At 40.3% G+C, this 19756-nt stretch overlaps 2 protein-coding genes across 8 annotated transcripts in view; one reads left to right on the forward strand and one right to left on the reverse strand.

Annotated features, from left to right (window-relative positions):
* The window catches only part of CSPP1 (centrosome and spindle pole associated protein 1), a 157698-nt gene extending 146876 nt beyond the window's left edge, over window positions 1-10822 (forward strand). For all 5 annotated transcript variants that reach the window (XM_005866341.2, XM_014539806.1, XM_005866342.2 and 2 more), the window contains 6 exons: window positions 747-887; window positions 2667-2713; window positions 3893-3956; window positions 6927-7036; window positions 8093-8231; window positions 10039-10822. In XM_005866341.2, coding sequence (XP_005866403.1) covers window positions 747-887; window positions 2667-2713; window positions 3893-3956; window positions 6927-7036; window positions 8093-8231; window positions 10039-10250 — 713 coding nt within the window. In that variant the 3' untranslated portion in view covers window positions 10251-10822. The remainder of the gene's footprint in view (window positions 1-746; window positions 888-2666; window positions 2714-3892; window positions 3957-6926; window positions 7037-8092; window positions 8232-10038) is intronic.
* A 987-nt stretch (window positions 10823-11809) lies between these two features.
* ARFGEF1 (ADP-ribosylation factor guanine nucleotide-exchange factor 1 (brefeldin A-inhibited)) overlaps window positions 11810-19756 on the reverse strand; it is a 99510-nt gene continuing 91563 nt past the window's right edge. For 2 of the 3 annotated variants that reach the window (XM_005866346.2, XM_014539803.1), the window contains exons 35-39: window positions 17503-17642; window positions 16006-16174; window positions 14555-14693; window positions 13740-13857; window positions 11810-13250 (exon numbers count right to left, since the gene is read on the reverse strand). In XM_005866346.2, coding sequence (XP_005866408.1) covers window positions 13086-13250; window positions 13740-13857; window positions 14555-14693; window positions 16006-16174; window positions 17503-17642 — 731 coding nt within the window. In that variant the 3' untranslated portion in view covers window positions 11810-13085. Of the gene's footprint in view, window positions 13251-13739; window positions 13858-14554; window positions 14694-16005; window positions 16175-17502; window positions 17643-19756 lie in introns of those variants that run through there. The other variant, XM_014539805.1, reaches the window with a different exon arrangement.

Consider the following 19756-nt stretch of genomic DNA (forward strand, 5'->3'; position numbering starts at 1 on the left):
CTAATTCGGTCCTCCGCTTCTCCTAGTCTACTGTTGAAACTTTCAATGGTGTTTTTTATTGCAGCTATATCACTCTTCATTTCTTCTTGGTTCTTACCTAAGTTATTGATTTTTTCATCCATTTCTTTTTGATTCTTACATAAGTTGTTGATTTTTTCATCCGTTTCTTCTTGCTTCTTGCATAAGTTGTTGATTTTTTTCTCCATCCGGTTTATGCACTCTAGGACCCTTAATCTGAATTCTTTTTCTGTCATATTACATGCCTCTGTTTCACTAGGCTGCTTTTCTGGCAAGTCCTCCTTTCCTTTGGGGGTTTCTTTGTCTACCCATGTTTGATCTCACCGACATATCGAGATGTTGAGTCGTTCAGTTGCTGCTCCTTGGGTGGCAGTAGCTCCTCGGGCTGTGGTTGCTCCTCGGGCGGTTGTGGTAGTAGCTGCTCCTCAGTTGGCAGCAGCTCCTCTGGTGGGTGTTCACAGCTGTGGTGGCTCCTCTGGCTGGTCGGGGAAGGCTTCACACACAGCTGCTGTTCCTCAGACAGAGGGTGTGGAGATCACGAGGCTGCTGTTTCTTGGATGGGGGCCTGTATATACTAATTTTGTGTTCTTTAGCTTTATGATGATTTTAATGTCCTTTGACTTTGATGATGTTCCACTATTTATACTGTTCCTTCATTTTGAAATTAAGGCTACTATGTCACAGTAAAGATTTTTAACATAGCTTTGTAACTTATTTTTTTGGACCAGATTCAGAAACACGAGTGGATCTGAAACTTATGTACCCAGATCCTCCAAGAGATCAGTACACCTTAGAGATTCAGCAGCAAGCCCTGCTGAGAGCGCAGCAGAAGAGACTGAACAGAATAAAAATGCAGGGAGGTGCTGAAGGTAAGAGATAATCATTGCTGCTTCCAATAGGACCAGCAGGTTTTATTAATGGCTTTCTTTCTCCATCTTTTGTGTTGATTTTGTCCAAGGCAGGCTCCTCCTACTGGCAAATCCATGATCACAGACCCTTTCAGCCTTTAGACCCAGAAAAGCATCTGTTTGGCTTGGTTGGGGTCAGGTGTTCATCCATCCATGCATGAGCAGGGCCTAGCCACGCACTAGAACCAAGAGGACTGAGTGCCTGGACGAGGCCCGTGACACCAGAGACTAGGATCCAAGGGAAGGAATGCTGGGCAAACACATCAGTGCCTTCCCTATGGGGCATTTCTCTACTGTGTGTGTGTGTTTTAAGGTTTGATATGGTATTAAATTGGTCAAGCATTGGGTTATACTGTTGGAGAAATAGATGCTAAAAAGTGTAAGGATGATGAATGCTGCAAAGGAGAAATCTGGGGTCCCTTGGAGTGTAACAGGGTGGTGGTGGTCAGTCACTTGGAGGCAGAGTGAAGCTAGTTGCTTCAAAGCATCGATGGTTCCTGTTGATGGGATGGATGACTGTATGACCCCCTGCACATATTTCACCAGCCTTCAGGCCTTTGAGGGTGGCCATGGAAAATGAGTTATAAAAGTGCAGCATCCAGGTAATAAGTATAGGAGGAGATGGTCCTATCAGTTGTATTTAGGAAGACTTCAGACCCTACCGTGGCAGGCTGGTGTGGCCTGCACATCTGAGGAACCTGTCTTGACCATGTGAGATAGACTCACAGGAGTACGAGGTAACACCCTTTAGGCCCATGTCACCGGTGAGGACTTGGGTAACAGTTGATCTAGGGGTAGTTTCTCCTCCATCTGATACAGAATTTTAAAGTGGTTTCAATTTCAGGCTCTTATGCTACCATCTGTTGATAGCAGAATAACCCAAATTATATGATAAATAGTGGGCCAGTTCTCAGGAGAGAAGAGAGAAGCAAGTACATATTTCAAGTTTTATATCCATTTTAGTGGAATTTTTCTTTAGGAGACTCAAAAGTAGTCCCCAGGTAGATACAAGTGCATTTTGGTACTGGAGGTCTCCATCCCCACAGCAACCATCCCCAGCTTCTGACAAATACTATTGAGAGACACATAGGATTGCTGGTTAAATTGGAGAGGGGTTTTTAGGATACTGATCCAAAATCTCTCCCCTGGAACCAGGTTAGCTTCCTTCAATTGCATGTGAGGAAGTCCACTCAACAAATTTCTACACAGATTGTAGAATTATGGGAAGATGGTGAAGAATCCTGCATTGTTTTCTTTTCCTGTAGTTATCAGCTTTAAGTGCACAGTGATTTTACTTTTCATATTTATTGGGAATGGGAGAATTTTACCTAACTAGAATGAATGTTGGGCTATATTTATTGATAAGTAATATCTTTTTTAAAAAAATATATATTTTTACTGATTTCAGAGAGGAAGGGAGAGAGATAGTAACACCAATGATGAGAGAGAATCATTGATTGGCTGCCTCCTGCACGACCCCTACTGGGGATCGAGCACACAACCCGGGCATGTGCCCTTGACTGGAATCAAACCCGGGACCTTTCAGTCTGCGGGTGGATGCTCTATCCACTGAGCCAAACCAGACAGGGCGATAAGTAATATCTTAAAAGCAGTCTCTAATGTGATGGTTGACAAGTAATTTCCAGTACAAAGATAGTCACAAAAGATATTCTAAAATTTATTTTACTTTTGAAATGCTTTCTAACCTTTTAATTTGGTTTTCTTCCCCATTGGCTACAGTGGACTTGGATGCCGTCCCAAGCGTTCAAGTACAAAATCACAGAATGGTAAGAAACCAGTTATAATTTTTCAAGCTGTTTTTTGGGGGATAAAATATATTTTTAGTAATATAATGAGTATTCCAATTTTGAATTTTCAGGAAAATTGAATTAAGGATTTTAAATCTTGTCTCATCAGTGCATTGGGTAGCTAGAGATTTATTAGTAGAGAAAGTATATTGTAATAGCTTAGAGAGCTCCTTTTCCCGATGCTGTGTGGCCTGAAACGTATCAACACTGATTCCTGGATACTCTGCGGTCTGGTGGTTTCTCTATAAGAGGTAACCACACTTCTCAGTGAAAAGATACTGAAATGTTACATTTAGAATTTTGGTTAAAATGACAATGCCATATTTTGTTGAGTAGAAACTAGGCATAAGCCGAAGTTCAATGTTGGCTTTTTACAAAAAAGCTCATAAATTTTCAGATCCTCATTTTCCTAGAAACTGGATTATATGAAAAATACAGGATGAATCTGGAGAACATGGTCATGGAGAAGATAGGGCTTAGTAGCCTGTCCCACTCTGTTCATTATGGGAGGGCTGTGATGCAAGAGAGGGGTTGGATAATATGTGTGCATGCTAAGAACAGCTGGGGCAGAACATCTGTTAAATATTGGATGCTGTTATTATCAATTATTATCCAACTAGAAAGCAGTCAGAGTCAATGGGTGTTAAAAAGGAGATTTGAATTCAGTGGAATGTTTCTCCTTATAAAAGTGACAGCTCTTCATGGGAGTGAACCAGCACATCCTAGAAATCTGGTGAGGAGGTGAAGTCACCTCTCACATTGAGAGCTCATTACAAGCCGAACCCTTGCGTTCCTTTTTTTACCCTATTCTATGTCCCTCTGGAAACTGCTGTCATACAGTGCTGTCATTATCGAGGACTACTACTCTCCCTAGCATGGAGGAAATTGTGCGCTATACAGAATCTCAGCAATGGTTTAAAGATGTATAATGTTTAATTGGGGTCATTGCCTTATACTCTATTTTCATCAGCAGTAATATAACCCTTAATAAAAGACCCCCTCCTCCCCTCAGAGTATTTTCTGAGCATTGGAATGTAGTATAGGAGGAAAGCAGCTGGTCCTACCTTTCTCTATCCTATTTTGCGGACACTTATGCCTCTTAGTACAAAATGTTGTTTTTTTCACATGGGACTAATTAATATATGATGTTTCTTTTAGCCCAGAGATAACCCTGATGATTTCTTAAAAAATTCATTATTGGAATCTGATAGTGCTTTTATTGGTGAGTATATTTATTTATTTTATCAAACTATGTTAAAATATTAAACATCTATATTTCCAAAAATATTTACAAAATTAATATTTCACTCTTAGTAAGTAATCATCAAACGTGATTTACAATGCTTTCCAAATCAGAATAATCAAAATTAATTTTAGAACTCATAGGAAGGACTTCCAGTCAAAATGGTGAAGTAGGTAAAGGCCATGCTTGCCTCCTCCCACATTTTGAATTTGCTCGCTTTAGGATGAGGGCAGAAGGGATAGGGGTTAAGGCAGCTCTGCCTGGGAAAGGAAGTGTGGGCAAGCACATTGTTCCTTTGTTGAGTGTTCCTCCAACCTAGCGGGCAGGCACCAATCTAAGCTCTCCATTAACCTGGGAGTACTGTTCGCCCCACCCAACATGCTTGTCCTGCTGAAGCCTTTAACAGTAGCTGTTCCACATAAGTGACCTCTCTCAGCTTTCACTGTGAACTCTCCTAAAATCTCTTAAGGTACACAAAACCCCAGGAGTGCAGCAGCTAGCCTCTGTGTGCCCTGTACTTTTGCTAAGTGGCCCCAAAATTGGCATAAGTTGCAGCCAGCTTGTAATGTAGCTTAAACTAAGCAGCTACAGGACTGACACCATGGTAGCTGGCCTCAACTCACATCATGGTGCCCACCAAAGGGTCCCCAGCCTAGTGCCAGCCAGCCTTGACTCACAGCATAGCCTCTCCCAAGCACCTCCAATCCCAGCACAAGTAGCAACTAACGGCAAATCATTTGGTAGCTCCCACCATAGGCCCCAAGCCAGGCATAAATGGTGGCTGAACATGGCTTTCTGCAGAGCCCCCTCCTAAGACTCCAGACCATGCGAAAGCACCATCCAACCGGCTCCACAATGATACACCTGAAGGGCAGACTTGTCTGGCACCAGAGCTCCCATAAAGAGTACCAGACCCTGCACACGGTAGAGCATGTTAAAAGAAATCAAAATTGTATGCTATAGCACTCTTTACTGAATGCAAAAGAGAGACCTCTGATTATCAACTTACTAAATGCTACTTATAAAACTTTTCATCCAAAAACAACATAATACACATTCTTCAAGTGCACATGCAATATTCTCAAGGATAGGACCAGATGTCGAGACACACGAGCCTCAATAAATTTAAGACTGAAATCATACCAAGCATCTCCTTCAAGCACGATGGTATGAAACTAGAAATCAACCATAAATAAATTGCAGGACACAAAAAATCAGTATACAGAAGTCTGTTTCTCTATAGGCAATGAATTATGAGAAAAAAATGAAAATTCTATTTACAATCGCAACAAAAAGAATAAAATACCTAGAAATAAATGTAACAAAGAAGGCGAAAGACCTGTACACTGAAAAGAGCCAATACAACGCTGAACAGAAGTGGAGGGCTAACACTACCGGACTTCAGGACTTCCTATAAAGATACAGTGGTCAAGACAGTGTGGTACTGGCAAAAGAATAACAGACAAATAGATCAGTGGAACAGACCCACACAAGTATAGTCCACTGATCTTTGACAAAAGAGCAAAGGCAGTGTAACTGAGGAAAGACAGTCTTTTCAACAATTGGTGCCTAGAACCAAACAGTACATGCAAAGAAAGAATCTAAATGCAGACTTTACACCCTTCACAAAATAAACTAAAATGGACCTTACAAGAACTCCAAGAAGATAACAGGAGAAAACTAACAAGAACTTGGGTATAGCAATGACTTTTTAGATACAACAGTAGTACAATTCATGAAAGAGATAACTAGGCGTCATTAAAAATTCATGTTCTGTGAAAGTGTCAAGAGAATGAGAAGACCACCCACAGACTGGGAAGCAATATTTGGAAAAGATAACTTTGAAATAAGAGTGCTATCCAAAATACATAATCACTCTTAAAACTCATCAATAAGGATAATGATAACCCAATTAAAGATGGGCAAGAGATCCAAACAGACACTTCATTAAATAAGTATATAAATAGATGCACTACATCATGTCATCAGGGAAATGCAAATTAACACAACAATGAGGTACCACTACCTACCTATTAGAACGGCCAAAATGGACAACACCAAATGCTGGCAAGGATGTGGAGGAACAGGAATTCTCACTCCTTGATGGTGGGAATGCACAATGGTACAGACACTTTGCAAGACAGTGTGGTGGTTTTGTACAAAACTAAATGTACTCTTACCATACCATCTAGCAGTCACATTCCTTGGGATAAATATCTAACCACTGTGCTGTACACTTGAAATATAATATTGAATGCCAACTGTAATTGGAAAAAAAGAAAAAAGAATACCAAACGTTGGTGAAGATGTGGGAAACTACCACTTTCTTATAATGTAAAATGGGTGGAACAACTTTTGAAATGGTTTGGCAGTTCCTCGAAAAAGGCTAAATGTAAAGTTTCCCAGTAGTTTCACTCCTGGGAAAATACTCCAAAGAAATGAAAACATGACCACAAAAAAAGACATGTACATGAATGATCATAGTAGCCTTATTAATAATTGCCAACTAGATACAATTCAAATGTCCATCAGCTGGTTAATACATTGATAAAATGTGACATATCCATGTGATAAGAGTACTTACAATTCAACAATGAAAAAAGAATCAGCTACTGATATGTTACAACATAGATCAATCTCAAACACATGCCAAGTGGAAGGCAACTATTACATTGTGTAATTACACTCACTGGAGTCTCAGGAAAGAGTGAAAGCTGGGCAGGCAGGAGTGGGAAGTGATTGCCAGTGAGCACAAAGGAACTTTCTGAGGTGACAGAAATGTTTTAAAACTAGATTATAATGACATCTGCACAATTCTGTAAAAATCACGGAACTATAGTGGGTGGGTTTTATTATATGTAAATAACATCTTAAAGCCAGTAAGAAACAGTCTGGGTTTAGACGAGTGAAAAGATTTGAAATGGACTTCTCCCTGTGTGGTCCTTCTAGGTGCGTATGGTGAGACATATCCTGCCTTTGAAGAGGACGCCCTCCTTCCACCCTCACAGCTGCCCTCTGCAAGGGAGCGCAGGAGGAGCAAATGGAAAGGACTGGCCTCTGTATGTATGAAATGCCCTTTTCTTTTTTCCTTTTAGGAGTGAGGTCTGGGTTCTGGCCCATCCTAAATTGGCGTGGTCCAATAAATAAAGGCACTTGCTCTGTAATATGGTGGACATGGATCTGAATCTAGGCTCTACCACCAAATAGCTGGATGACCTTGAGCAAGTCATTGAACTCATTGCCTTGGCTTCTTTGAAGTAATATTTTCCTATCTCCTAGGGTGGCTATAAGTATAAGCCTGGTACTTGGCACAGGATCTCTGCCCTATAAATAATTCCTTACCCTAGTTTCCTTCCTTCCACCTGCAGAATATATGGAATCCTGAGAAGGCACAGGAGGCAAGTGATACCATTTATTGGAAAGCCTGTTAGATAGATAACATGCCAAGGTCACATAAAACATGCAGACGACCCTGACCAAATGGCAAATGCTGTTACTAGATCATATGTATGCACAGCTTTACCACGTGGCAAGACTTGTTTTCCTATCAACCACTAATCTACTTTCTGTCTACAGATTTGCCTTTTCTGGACACACAAATGAAAGCATACAATATATGATCATTTTTGACTGGCTTTTTTCCTTTCAAAGGTCATTTAAGTTATAGCTTGTCAGGACTTAATTCCTTTTATTAAATAATATTTCATTTATGGATAGTCTACATTTTTTAATCAACACCTGATAGACATTTAGGTTGTTTCCACTTTTGTCTGTTATGAATACTGCTTTTAACATCTGTGTACAAGTTTTTTGATATTCTCACCTCTCGTGTGTGTATGCCTAGGAATAGAGTTGTTGGGTTATATGGTAACTATGTTCCACCTTTGTCCAGTGTGGCAGTGTTTCTGTTATCACAAACACAGTACTTTCATCTGAGCCTGCATGGATAAACACCGAGAGTTAGAATGTAAATGTTAGGTTTTCATTTGTTTTATTTTGTTCATCACACTGTGTACTTATCAAGGGCAAAAACATGTTTTGATTCACCTGTTAATTCTGAACATCTTTCATGTTAATGATCATTTCATTTCTGAAGTTCTGTTTTCTCACTACAGGATAACAGTCTTCCTAATGTACCACCAGATGATCTCTCTTTAAAATCTGTATCCAGTATAAATATTGATCAGATTAGAATGAGAAATGAAGAACGAATGCGAAGATTGAATGAACTCCAGAATAAACCTATTAATACAGGTAAATGGCCAGTTTTAATGGCCTATAGCAGATTCTGTAAGGAGTCTAACAGGCTGACATGGCAGCTTTCCCTTACGGCTGGGGGACTGATGGAATGAGTTTGAAATCAAGGGGCCTCTATCACACATCCTGCAAAACTGGGACTTGGGATTAATTTTGCATTAGATTAGGGGTACCCTTTTCTGAGTGGGTTCTAAACAAAGCTTTTGCTTATAAAGATGCGCAGGCTTTGCTTTCAGCAGGGAAAATGCTTCCTTACTGAAGTGAGAGAATATCAGAAATTAACTTAAAACATTCAGTTTTTTAGATTACACATACATTATAAATTGGTAGTATTACAAAGAAAACGATTTTACCTTTTTACTTGGCTTTCAGTATTGTGGACACAAAGTAGCCTCGTTAATTATTTCCTTTTGACCCATCAAAGTTTAGTCTTCTTATTATGTTGGGCTTTGGTGCCAGGCAGGCAGGACAGACAGTTCCTTAGGCAACTGGCGTGCTCCTCTGCCAGCCTGGACCACCTTTTCAATGCTGATGTTGTTAGTCATTAGGATAATGGGACAATTTTATAGCACACAAGACCTGCTGAATTATTAGCTTTAGCAGATAGTGATCTATTTGGACAATTTTCCTTAGTCTGTGAAGCTACATTACAATAATTTTCTTATAGCAATTTTCTTAACGCGTTAAGCGCCATGTCAGTCCCCGGTGACTGACGCTATACTTCCCATCCGGACCGGTCAGTCACTGGTGCCGCCAGCTTATCGGTGAAATCAGATATCGCGGGCTCAATGGAAAGGAAGACAAAACAGGCTTGGCGCTTAACGTCTTAAGATATTTTTAGATCTTACCTTTAATACTGTGTTAATTTAAAACTACTCATACACTCTGTCTAGCAGTCAGGGTGTCATGTGTTCTGACGGTAACTCCGTAACAAATACCAGCAAACATGGCAAACTGATGGAGTATTCATATCATACCTGGAAAAACATGAAACAGTGGGAAAACAATGCTTTCTTTTTAGCTAAAAAGCATTTTCTTTTAACTGTATTATGAGTTTCTTGTGCCTCAATTTCTTTTAGAACCAATAAGTTGAATATTTAACAAGGATATTTTTAAATTGAGAAGATAGCATTTTAAGAATTTACTCTTTACGAAGGTATTCCACTGCTAAACTTTTAACATTGTCCTTTCAAACAGGAGCTTTTTGGTACGATGTGGATTAAATTGCACAGGTCCCTTTGCTGGGCTACTCCTTCACTGACCAGGAGATGTAATTTAAAAAAAAAAAAAGAAATTGACATCACAGGGTAGGAAGACAGATTTTCCTATTATTATATTTGTAAGCAAAATGTAGATGTGGAAGTTGAGTCCTATCAATGCAATTAAAGAACGAAACAAATTAAGATCTCTCCCTCAGTGGAGTGGAATGGAAGTCATTTCAATCCCGCCTAGTGCTTTCCTGAAATGACTTAACTTCCTAAACCTTGTTAAATAAAAAACAAAGTTAGTTGAAGGTGACACAAAGTAAGATGGCCCACACTCCTATGGCCAAATTAATGTTGGCTGCAGCCTCTGCTGCTGAGCTTGGGATGGTGCTGGTACCATGGAGTCACTTTCAGTTGCATTTTCTGTTTCATAAAATTGGGTCCCTCCCTGGGTTTGCTTTCCTACCTCTAAAGTGAGGGGTATTTGGACAAAACTATAAGCTTAGAACCTAACATTGTGGAGAAATGCAGAGCTGAGATTTGTGTTCACATCACCTGCCTGGCACCCACCTGAGTAACGTTTCTCTTGCTTCCTCTAGATGACGAGAGTTCACTAATTGACCCTGATGACTTCATGAAGCATGTGGGTGACGATGGATCAAACTCTGTAGCAACTGAACCCTGGCTCCGCCCGGGCACCTCAGAAACGCTGAAGCAGTTCATGGCAGAACAACTGGACCAAGAGCACCAGCAGGTTCCTGGAAAACCAGGCACTTTCACTTGGCAGGGCCTGTCTACTGCACACGGTTAAATAAACCTGTGTTGGACCCAACAGTGCCTTCTAAGGTAAAAGGGATGTTAACGCTGAACCTTTAATAATATGTGCTACTTTGACCCCTACCTGGAAGTTACTTATGTTATCTGTGTATAAGGTGATGTATATAATGTATATTATGTACAGAAATAAAAGGCCATGATTAATTTATATATAATGTAGAGTTATATAGAATTATTTTTGCCATAAGTCAGGGTGGTAATGAACTCAACTACCATACGTGCATTATTGTAAAGTAGAATGAATAAAACAAGTGTATTAACAATGTACATATAACTTGTTATATGTGCACTTGTTATTGAAATAATTCATTAGTAAATACATTAGCTGTAGCTGTCACTATTCCAGTTGCTACGTAATGACAGAATCAGATTTCCATGTTGTTTATAGCTACTGATTCAGTATAAATGGTGGGAGTCATAATTGATTTTATTTCCGAGCCATGCACTAAATGTTACATCCTTCTGCCTCTATTTTTGTGCCAATTAAGGGATTAAGTTTACTGATTTAACTACTTCTTGATAGAAATAAATTATTTTTATTACCAATGTCCATTTCTTAACTGGAATTGAGGTTTCTAGACAAGGTGTTCTAGAAGGTGGAGAAAGGCAGGAGCACCCTGGATTAAAGACGGACTGGAATCCTCGCTGTGCCACTATGGACCCTGAATAAGTGACTCAGTCTTTCTAATCACTTCACGAGAGGTACCTTTAAAAAAGATTTCAATTCTGAGAAACAATGATTTAGCGTCTTTACCACACAGCAGAGAACAGTGCAGTCACTGCTTCTTCACACTTCCTTCCACTGACACAATGGCAGGCAAGATCAGATACGTTTACCTCAAGTGTGAAATTTCTTAAAATTTAGCTGCATGTAAATCTTGACTTGTAATCTAACCACTGTTTATTTTACTATAAAGATTTTTTCTTATTTCTTCATCTGAAAGTTAGATGAAGGCCTCTGTCTCCTCTAGGGAAAGCCTTGATACTTTACACCATGAAATAATAAACTGCCAGGTGACTTGAAACACTTACCTGTCAAACAGGCGGAAGGTCATGGTGGCTCCCAGCTGCAGTGTCCAGCTCAGCTGGAACAGGGCTCCATCTTAGGGGTAATACATACTGCTGACTTATACATTCATAGTTCAGTGACTACTCGCTGTCTAACACTTACCTGTTTTTTAGCACAACCTTAGAAATAAATGATCTTGACACATTACGTTTTTCTTGATAATGCACCACTGTACCACACAACTGCCCCGACAAACTTTACTGCGTCTTTTCACTAAAATAGTGTAGCATTATTCTGGGTAATCAATAAATATACAAAATATTAAATTATTAATATCCTATGGTTGAGAAAGCAGGGTGTGGGGGAGAATCTAATGCCAGAAGCTAGAAAGAAAACTTTAGAACTAAAGAATATTGAATTTGTAGTTCTGGCAGAAAGTAGCTTTTTCCTAGTTATTTGCTTTTGAATAAAAGAAATCAAAAAGAAAAAAAACCAATGAAACATGGGGCTGTGGATTACACAGGTTTGATTGCACTGATGAAATAATCCAAAAACTTTATTGACCTATAACCTGATTAGAATATGCCAGATGAGAATCAATATTGTACAGAAAGTTGTACAGAATTTTTTACATAGAAAACTTTACATCTGTACCATATACATTTTATCCATCTGAAAAAATTTCTACATCCACTGTTAATACGGAATGCTTGACAATCTTGTAATTTTTAACCATCAGAGCACAATTCACAGTATGAATACATTTCCAGTAAATCTAACCTCCCCAAACCATGCCAGAGTTATTTTAATATATTCAACATTAAGTTCTGTACACAGAATAAAATCTACATCAAGCCCCGCCACCCAAAAGAAAAAGTGACAGCAGTCTAGATTCATTTTGCAGTGATTCAAGTTCAGTCCATGAAGGATCATTCTATTTTAATGGCTCATCTTTAAAAGCCCTAAGAGAAGTATATTACAGGTAGTTATGTCAGCAGGGATATTTTCTACCCTTTTATTTGTTGTTGTTGTTGATCATGACAAGTATCGGCCACAACAGCTTCTGGGCACGTTCATCCTTCAAAGTTATCAACCCCCCCCCGAAAAGGGCAAAACAAAAATCCCCACAAAATAAAAAGACAAAAAGTTAACCCCAAATTTTTAGTGCATTTGTCAAAATAGTATAGGTATTTAGCAAATGAATAAGAAAATAAAGAAAACAGTGCAAGAACTATATCATGTTTAAGATTTTTATATTACAGACCTGCGCCGTCTCTGTACATTTTTCACAGAAGGATGATTACCAGTATCTCAGGTAGCCTGAGTGTGCAAAAATTTCAGAATAAGAATACCATAGTTGCTAAATATCTTTTACCATGAACAATAATTTCTTCTCCCCCCACTCCCCAATTATAAACATTTTATCCTTCAAAATACAGCTCTCCTGAGTTGTACTTCCTACAGAAGTTCAAATCTTTACACCTATAGTTCTTTGGGTAAGTTTCACTTCCACACCTGCCAAAAGTATGTGGGGCTCTCCCTGCCACTGAGGCCAGGGAAGGACCTGTGAGCAGAGCTGACACTGGAAATGGGCTTTCTGCTCAACATGACACACAGGGTCCATCACCGAGAGGGCTGGAGCGTTGCAAGACTGAGTTCTAGTTCTAAGCACTTTACCAGTCAGTAACCCTTAGACACTGAAATTCAGAGAAACCATTTTTCAGGTAGGAAATCTCAGCTCCAGGGTCCTTTTAAAGATCGGAGGGATGTAAACGCCAAGAGAAAAACGCTAAGTTCCCATCACTGCTTGTTTAGTCCAAGTTCCTGTTCAGGTGGTTGTGATATCTGAAAAACCACTCCAATTCGCAGAAAAAATCTTCTAAGAACAGCACGAAGTTCAGGAATCAAGTCAAATTGCATAATTTCACATAAGAGAGGGTAGTAGAATGACGCGTGAGCTTTGAACTGGGAGGAAAAATGAGTTTCTCCATTAGTAGTGCTTGCATTCGAAACCACCACCTAAAACTCCCTTTAGAGACAAATCACTGGGCCGAGCACTGACCGTGGACAGAGGGTGTCTGCATGAAGCAGTGATGTGCTGATTATGGAACTGAAAGACCAGAGGTTTTCAAGACTTACTTCATACAAATAGTCACTTAGTTTCTATCTTATTTTGATAAATTTGACAAACTTTTAGTATTTATCATTGTTTTTTCCAGGTAATAAAAGGAGGCCCAGCAGGAACCACGGTTGTTTTTATAAGCCATGTATCAGTTATTGAAACCATCTGTTGTTAAAAATTTAATTTTCTGGGGAAATTCTACCTAACATTGTAATATAAACTATACAGTCTCCAGGCAAAGATTATACATCCCATATTCAGAGTCTGCAATTGATACACTTTGACTCTATCAAGCCAGAAATGCTGGGTGGGATACGCAGTCTCACACTTACCCTGTTATCACTTATCTTCAGAACTTTCGTTAGAAACAAAAGCAGTAAGTTAGTCCAGGCCTCCCGATGACTCTCTGATGTCAGAGTAAGGAAGTAACTCAGTGCTTCACTGCACACACTGCAACAGAAAAGGTTCACTCTTACACGTGCTCGTACACCTGCTGGCACACTCACCGAGCAAGAACTACTAAGACGTGGAGGGTAGCGAATATTTGACTATTGGGGACCTTTTTATATAGTTTGAAAAAGTCTCTAACTGGTTGCTGAGACTTTCTGTTCCCCAAGAACACACAAAAATACTATTCAGATGATGGTAGTCTTTCAGGATGTTTTAGCCTTAGTGTGAATTGAAATGTTTAAAGACAATGTTAAGTTGTCATTAAATAGAATGCAAAAAATAGTAACACGAAAAAAAAACACCTCCAAATTTTTTTTCAAATGAAGTGCAGGCAGGTTCTCCCTTTCACAAATGATTGGTTTGAAAAAAATGAGCTCTCTGGCACAAAAAAAGCCTAAAAACTAGAATATAAAGCTGTAAAAACTTTAAGAGATAAAACTTTCTCCTTTGTCCTGTAACAGGAACAACAGACAGGACGCATTCATATGTCACCAACTGTGCAAAAGCACACTCTCCTCTAAGACTGCATTTAATTATCACAATCTCTGCCTTGGCCCCACGTTATCTGCGTGGCCCCGCAGCTCCTGGCCATGGGGTTGGCTGAGGACTCCGCCCACGTGCGAATCTGGTGGCCCTTTCCTGCCCTGTACCATGTAGCCACACAGGTGAGAGGTAGAAACTCAGCCAAGAGTCTTACTTTAAAAGCCTTTGCTGGACCTCCTCCCAGGCACTAACCCGGCTCTCATCCATGTACATCCGGAAGAGAATGCGCAGCCCACAGGCCAGGCTGCTCGTCTCCTGCTTCAGAAGGTTGGGTTTGGATTTGCCTTTAAAGCCTGCAGAGAGGGGAAGTTTTGGGATGAATTTGGGAAAGTATCTTACATAAAGGTACAGCAGCCTGGATGGCAGCACATTCTGTGTGTTCAGCCATCACATCTGCTACCTGAGTCACAGCAGCGGCGCCCAGAGCCTTACGCCCTCGAGGTGGCCCACGGACAGAAGTCACACTGAGAAGGTGGAGACCAAGTCTGGCTGAAGGCCCGATGTGAAGGTCATTACTATGTTTAGAATTTCTTCCCCTCTCAAGCTGGGGGTAGGAGATATAAGACCACACTTGGCTGGGAAAGGGGAACTCTCCCAATGAAAATGCACCTGGAAGCCCCGTGCAGCACAGCAGGGCTCCCATGGAAGAGAGCAGACCACAGGGACTGTTTTTAAGGTCATGGTGTGAAGGGCCAAGTGCATGTCGAAATGGGCCCGGTGACCTTACAGGAGCCGTCCCAGTAGAATGATGGCAACAAGCTGGTCTGAAGGGGAAAAAGCAAGGCCAGACCACTCTTTCCTGCAGTTGGGGGGTAAAGAGAAGAGGACGGACAGAGCCAGGGCTTCACCAGCAGTTAGACATTCTAGATGACATAGAAACTCAAATGTAAAGCAACCACTCTCCATTTGACATGCAGTAAACGTCACCTCCCTTTTCCTGCCAGATTCGGCTGCCCCCACTCCCAGCAGCACTGTTTTACACCAAATAGGCACTGAGTAACTAGTTCTTAAATAAAAAATTGGCAATGTCAGTAAATTATAAAGCTTAGAGGGGGGATTCGGAAGTGGGAGGGGAGAGGTCAATGGGGGAAAGAGGAGACATATGTAATACTTTCAACAATAAAGGATTTAAAGAAAATAAAATTTCCAACATGTTCTAAAACAAATATACCTCCCACTTTTAACCATTCACTTTCATTCTGAGATATGGTCATGCCCAGGCCAATATGGAGAAGTCATTTGAATACATATGCCAGATTGTGTGTTCGGGACCCTCACGCCCACTGTTTCTCATAAAAGGGCAGATTTCAGTTGCTGACAGTGTCAATAGGAAGGCCCACGCTGGGAAACAAGATGAAAGACGACTCATCAACTCAATCAAATAAAAGTCGACTAAACAAGGGGAAACAAACCCAGGCAGTTACTTAATTTATTGAAGACCTGACAGAAAGACCTGGTTGGCAGATTGCCTTCCTATTCTAGTTGTTAAGGTGGAAGTTAAACAGTGACATGCACAGATCTGCAGGACAGTGAGTTCTGAGCAATGTGAGTATGTGGTGCACACTCATTAACAGTGAACATTGGATGTGGGACTGTGCAGCTTACCTGCTTTCCACAGAGCAGTCCTCTGTTCATTGTTGGAATTAAATGCTTTTGCAAATCGATGTGACTCTAATAAGCAGTCCAGTAGCTTAAAAAGCTGTTGTGATGTTAAAAAGCGGTACATTCCTTGGTCTTGAGTATCAACTCGAACATCAAAGTCCACGGCATCTCTCTTTGGGAGATAAACAACCATAGCGCACACACACAGTCACAGATTTTAGAAATCAGTGCTTCCCAAAGACGGTTTACAAGCAGCCACAGAACCTAATCTGTTCTATCTCAACAGAAGATGGGGAAAGGTCCATCTTTTGTTGCCTGATTTCCAGAATCTTCATTGCATGCACCCTAGTCCCCAAGCACAATCCTCCTGATTCCTGACTCCCAGAGCTCTGCTCATACCAGACCCTACAGACATTTTCCCAGCCCTTCCCTGTTCCTCACCCCTCAGGTCCTCACTTCTCTTCTTCACCAGGTGGGAGTCCATGTGATGATAATTATTCCCTTGCACAACCCCTCACCTCCTCCTCACAGTAACTATTTGGAAAGCTGCCTTCCATGTCTGCTCCCACATGCTAATACTAACTGGAGAGAAACGGACTGATTTATCTTTAAATTCAGTGGATGCTGGATTAAATCTGGATGCTGCCCAGCAATCCTCCCTGGCACTTCCCTCGTCCACTTCCCTGGACACTAACTCCTGTTTTCCCTTCTCTCAAGTAGCTAAAGCTTTCTTCCCAAACTCGGTGAATGGCTTTTCTTCCTATCTAAATGAGAAACCAGCGCTATCAGATCTCCACAAACTCCCACCCGCCTTCCTACATTTACATATAACCCATCCACTTTGCTTGCATTCCTGTTATAATGCATGAGCTGTCTGCTTCTAACCAAGACAACCCCTGGGGTCTTCGCACTAGGGTCCATCTCCAGGCAGTCACTCAAGAGACTGCTCCAGCAGCTGTCCCTCTCCCGGAGAGCTCTCATCAGAGGACATGCTGCAATGTTGCTCATCTTAAAGACACCCTTTTCTTGACCCCTTCATTCTCCTCCAGCTATTACCCCATTTCTCTGTACCCCTAGAGTTACCAATATTTGTTGTCTTCAACTACTCTCTTCTTTTGTAACCAGTATAATAATATCACAATTAAACACAATGTCAAGGTCACTAAAGTCCACCAAATTGCTAGAGGGCAATTCTCAGAAAATTACTTGACCTACTGAGAATTGGACAGAACTTAGGACTTCTAAGACACTTCTGCACTTGGCTTCCAGGTCTCCTCATGCCACCCTGGTTCTTGGTCTCCGGCTCTTTACCAACTGCCTCACCAGGAGCTAAACCATGGAGGCCTCCAGGGCTCAGTCCCTGACCACACTCTACCTGGGTCATGCCATCCAGTCCCATGGTTTAAAATGAGATCAATGTGATAAAGACCTACCCCCAGCCCCAAATTACATCTCTAGCTCGACCTCAGCTCTGAATCCCAGACTGTCTCCGCTCCTCACCTGGGCTGCAGCTAAGTTCTCCGCATCCTCCTTCCTGCTGGTGGCGGGGAAGAACACAATGTTGTCGATAGTCTGGATGAGTTCCAGCTGCACAACACATTTAATCAACAGGGCAGCAAACAGTTTTTGTTCTGGATATTCTGTGAGGAAACCCACCCCAATGCACATGCAAACAAAAATTATTTCGAATCCTTTATCATTTCTACGATATTACAATGCTAAGGGAACATAATATGTATGAAGGTAACTTGCACATATCACAGTGAGAAGGATATACTTACTGCTTTTTCACATAAGCACTATTCAGCAAAAGTTTAATCAATGTTTAGAAAACCCAGAAAAAATTCATTTTTTAAATAAAATGTAGGTTATTTTTTAACAAAATGTAACAATGAATTAGAAGCTAAAACTTAAACCTTTACTGTAAGCACAAGTTTGGCCTTTGAATATAGGTAATATACAAACCTACACCAAAAGAAAAACAACAGAAACTAGACTTGTAAGTCAGGAAGTGAGAGAGAGCCAAGAATTTTGACAAATGGAGCAACACTGTGGATTAACCATAGTGCATGTTTTATTTGGAACCATGTTAGGAGTTGTAGCTCAAATGACCTTATATCTTCAAAAGGATCCATAAACAAAGAAATCTATAAAAAGTTATGCTAAGTGCGTTACTACAAAAGTCACCAAATCGTGAAGTAACAGAAGTGTTTTCCACAGTGCCCAAGTGAACTGTAACATGGCTACCTCCCTCTAGCCTAACGAATTTGGTCAACAGGACAATGTTTCTAACACATATTCATAAAAGAAATTTTCCATTTCACTGACCTCCTGGTTCATGGCAATGGTGGTTTCTGCCTGACAATTGCTGCCTGATATTGTGAAAGCAAAATAGTCACTTAAATATTTTTAGGGCATTTTATGAGAACGGAAACAGAAAGGAACTCAGACATTTAGGTGGGCTTTCCCTTTGTCCTCCTCCTTTGATGGTAATATATACTAGTAAGAGTTGCAAAAATAGGTTTATACTTGTTTGTATGGGAAAATATATAATACAAGAATAGCCCGGCTGGTGTGGCTCAGTGGTTGAGTGTTGACCCAGGAACCAAGAGGTCACCAGTTCAATTTCTGGTCACGGCATATGCCCAGGCTGCAGGCTCGATCCCCAGTAGGGGGAGTGCAGGAGGCAGCCAATTGATGTTTCTCTCTCATCAATTTTTCTATCTCTCTATCCCTCTCCCTTCCTCTAAAATCAATAAAAATCTATTTTTTAAAATGGATCAGTGATCTATATATAAGAGTTTAAAAAGTATAAAACTCTTAGAAGAAAACATTGAGGAAAATCTTCATGACCTATTAATGGATTCTTAGCTATGACACTAAAAACATGAACAACAAAAGAAAAAAAAGATAAACTAGACTTCATAAAAATTAAAAACTGTTGTGTAACAGAAGACACTATCAAAGAAGTGAAAAAATGACCTAGAGAATGGGAGAAAATGCAAATCATGTATCAGATATGGGGGTAGTATCCAGAGCACGCAACAAACTCATACAATTCAAAAACTAAAAAAAACAGCCCAACTAAAAATGAGCCAAGGACGTGAATAGATATTTCTCCAAAAAAGATATACAAATGGCCAATGAGCACATGAAAAGACACTACTCAACATTATCAACCATTAAGGAAATGCAAATAAAATCCACAATGAGCTACCACATCACACCCACTAGGATGGCTATACTAAAAAAAGTAGTAATGTTGGTGAAGATGAGGAAAATTGGAATTGCTGGTGGGAATGTAAAATGGTACAGCCACTATGGAATGTATTTCAGTGGTTCCTCAAAAAGTTAAATATAGAATTATCATATAACCCAGCAATTCTACTCCTAGGTATATTCCCAAAAGAATTAAAAACAGTATTGTAAACAGACAGTCATGGCAGCCTTATTCATGATAACCAAAAGGTAGAGTAAACTCAAATGCCCATCAACAGATGAACGGATAACATGTGGCATATCCACAAAAATGACAATTACTCCGTCATAAGAAGGAATTACTGATCCACGTTACAATGTGGCTGGACCTTGACACATTATGCTACATAAAAGCCAGACATAAAAGGTCACAGACTGTATGATTCCATTTACGTGACATGTGCAGAATAGCAAATCCATAGACACAGAAATCAGAATGGTGGTTGCCAGGGCTGAGGAATGGGAAAATAGGAAGGAAAAGCATAATGGTTATGGG

This window comes from Myotis brandtii, unplaced genomic scaffold (genome assembly GCF_000412655.1).
Source record: "Myotis brandtii unplaced genomic scaffold, ASM41265v1 scaffold23, whole genome shotgun sequence".
NCBI lineage: Eukaryota > Metazoa > Chordata > Mammalia > Chiroptera > Vespertilionidae > Myotis > Myotis brandtii.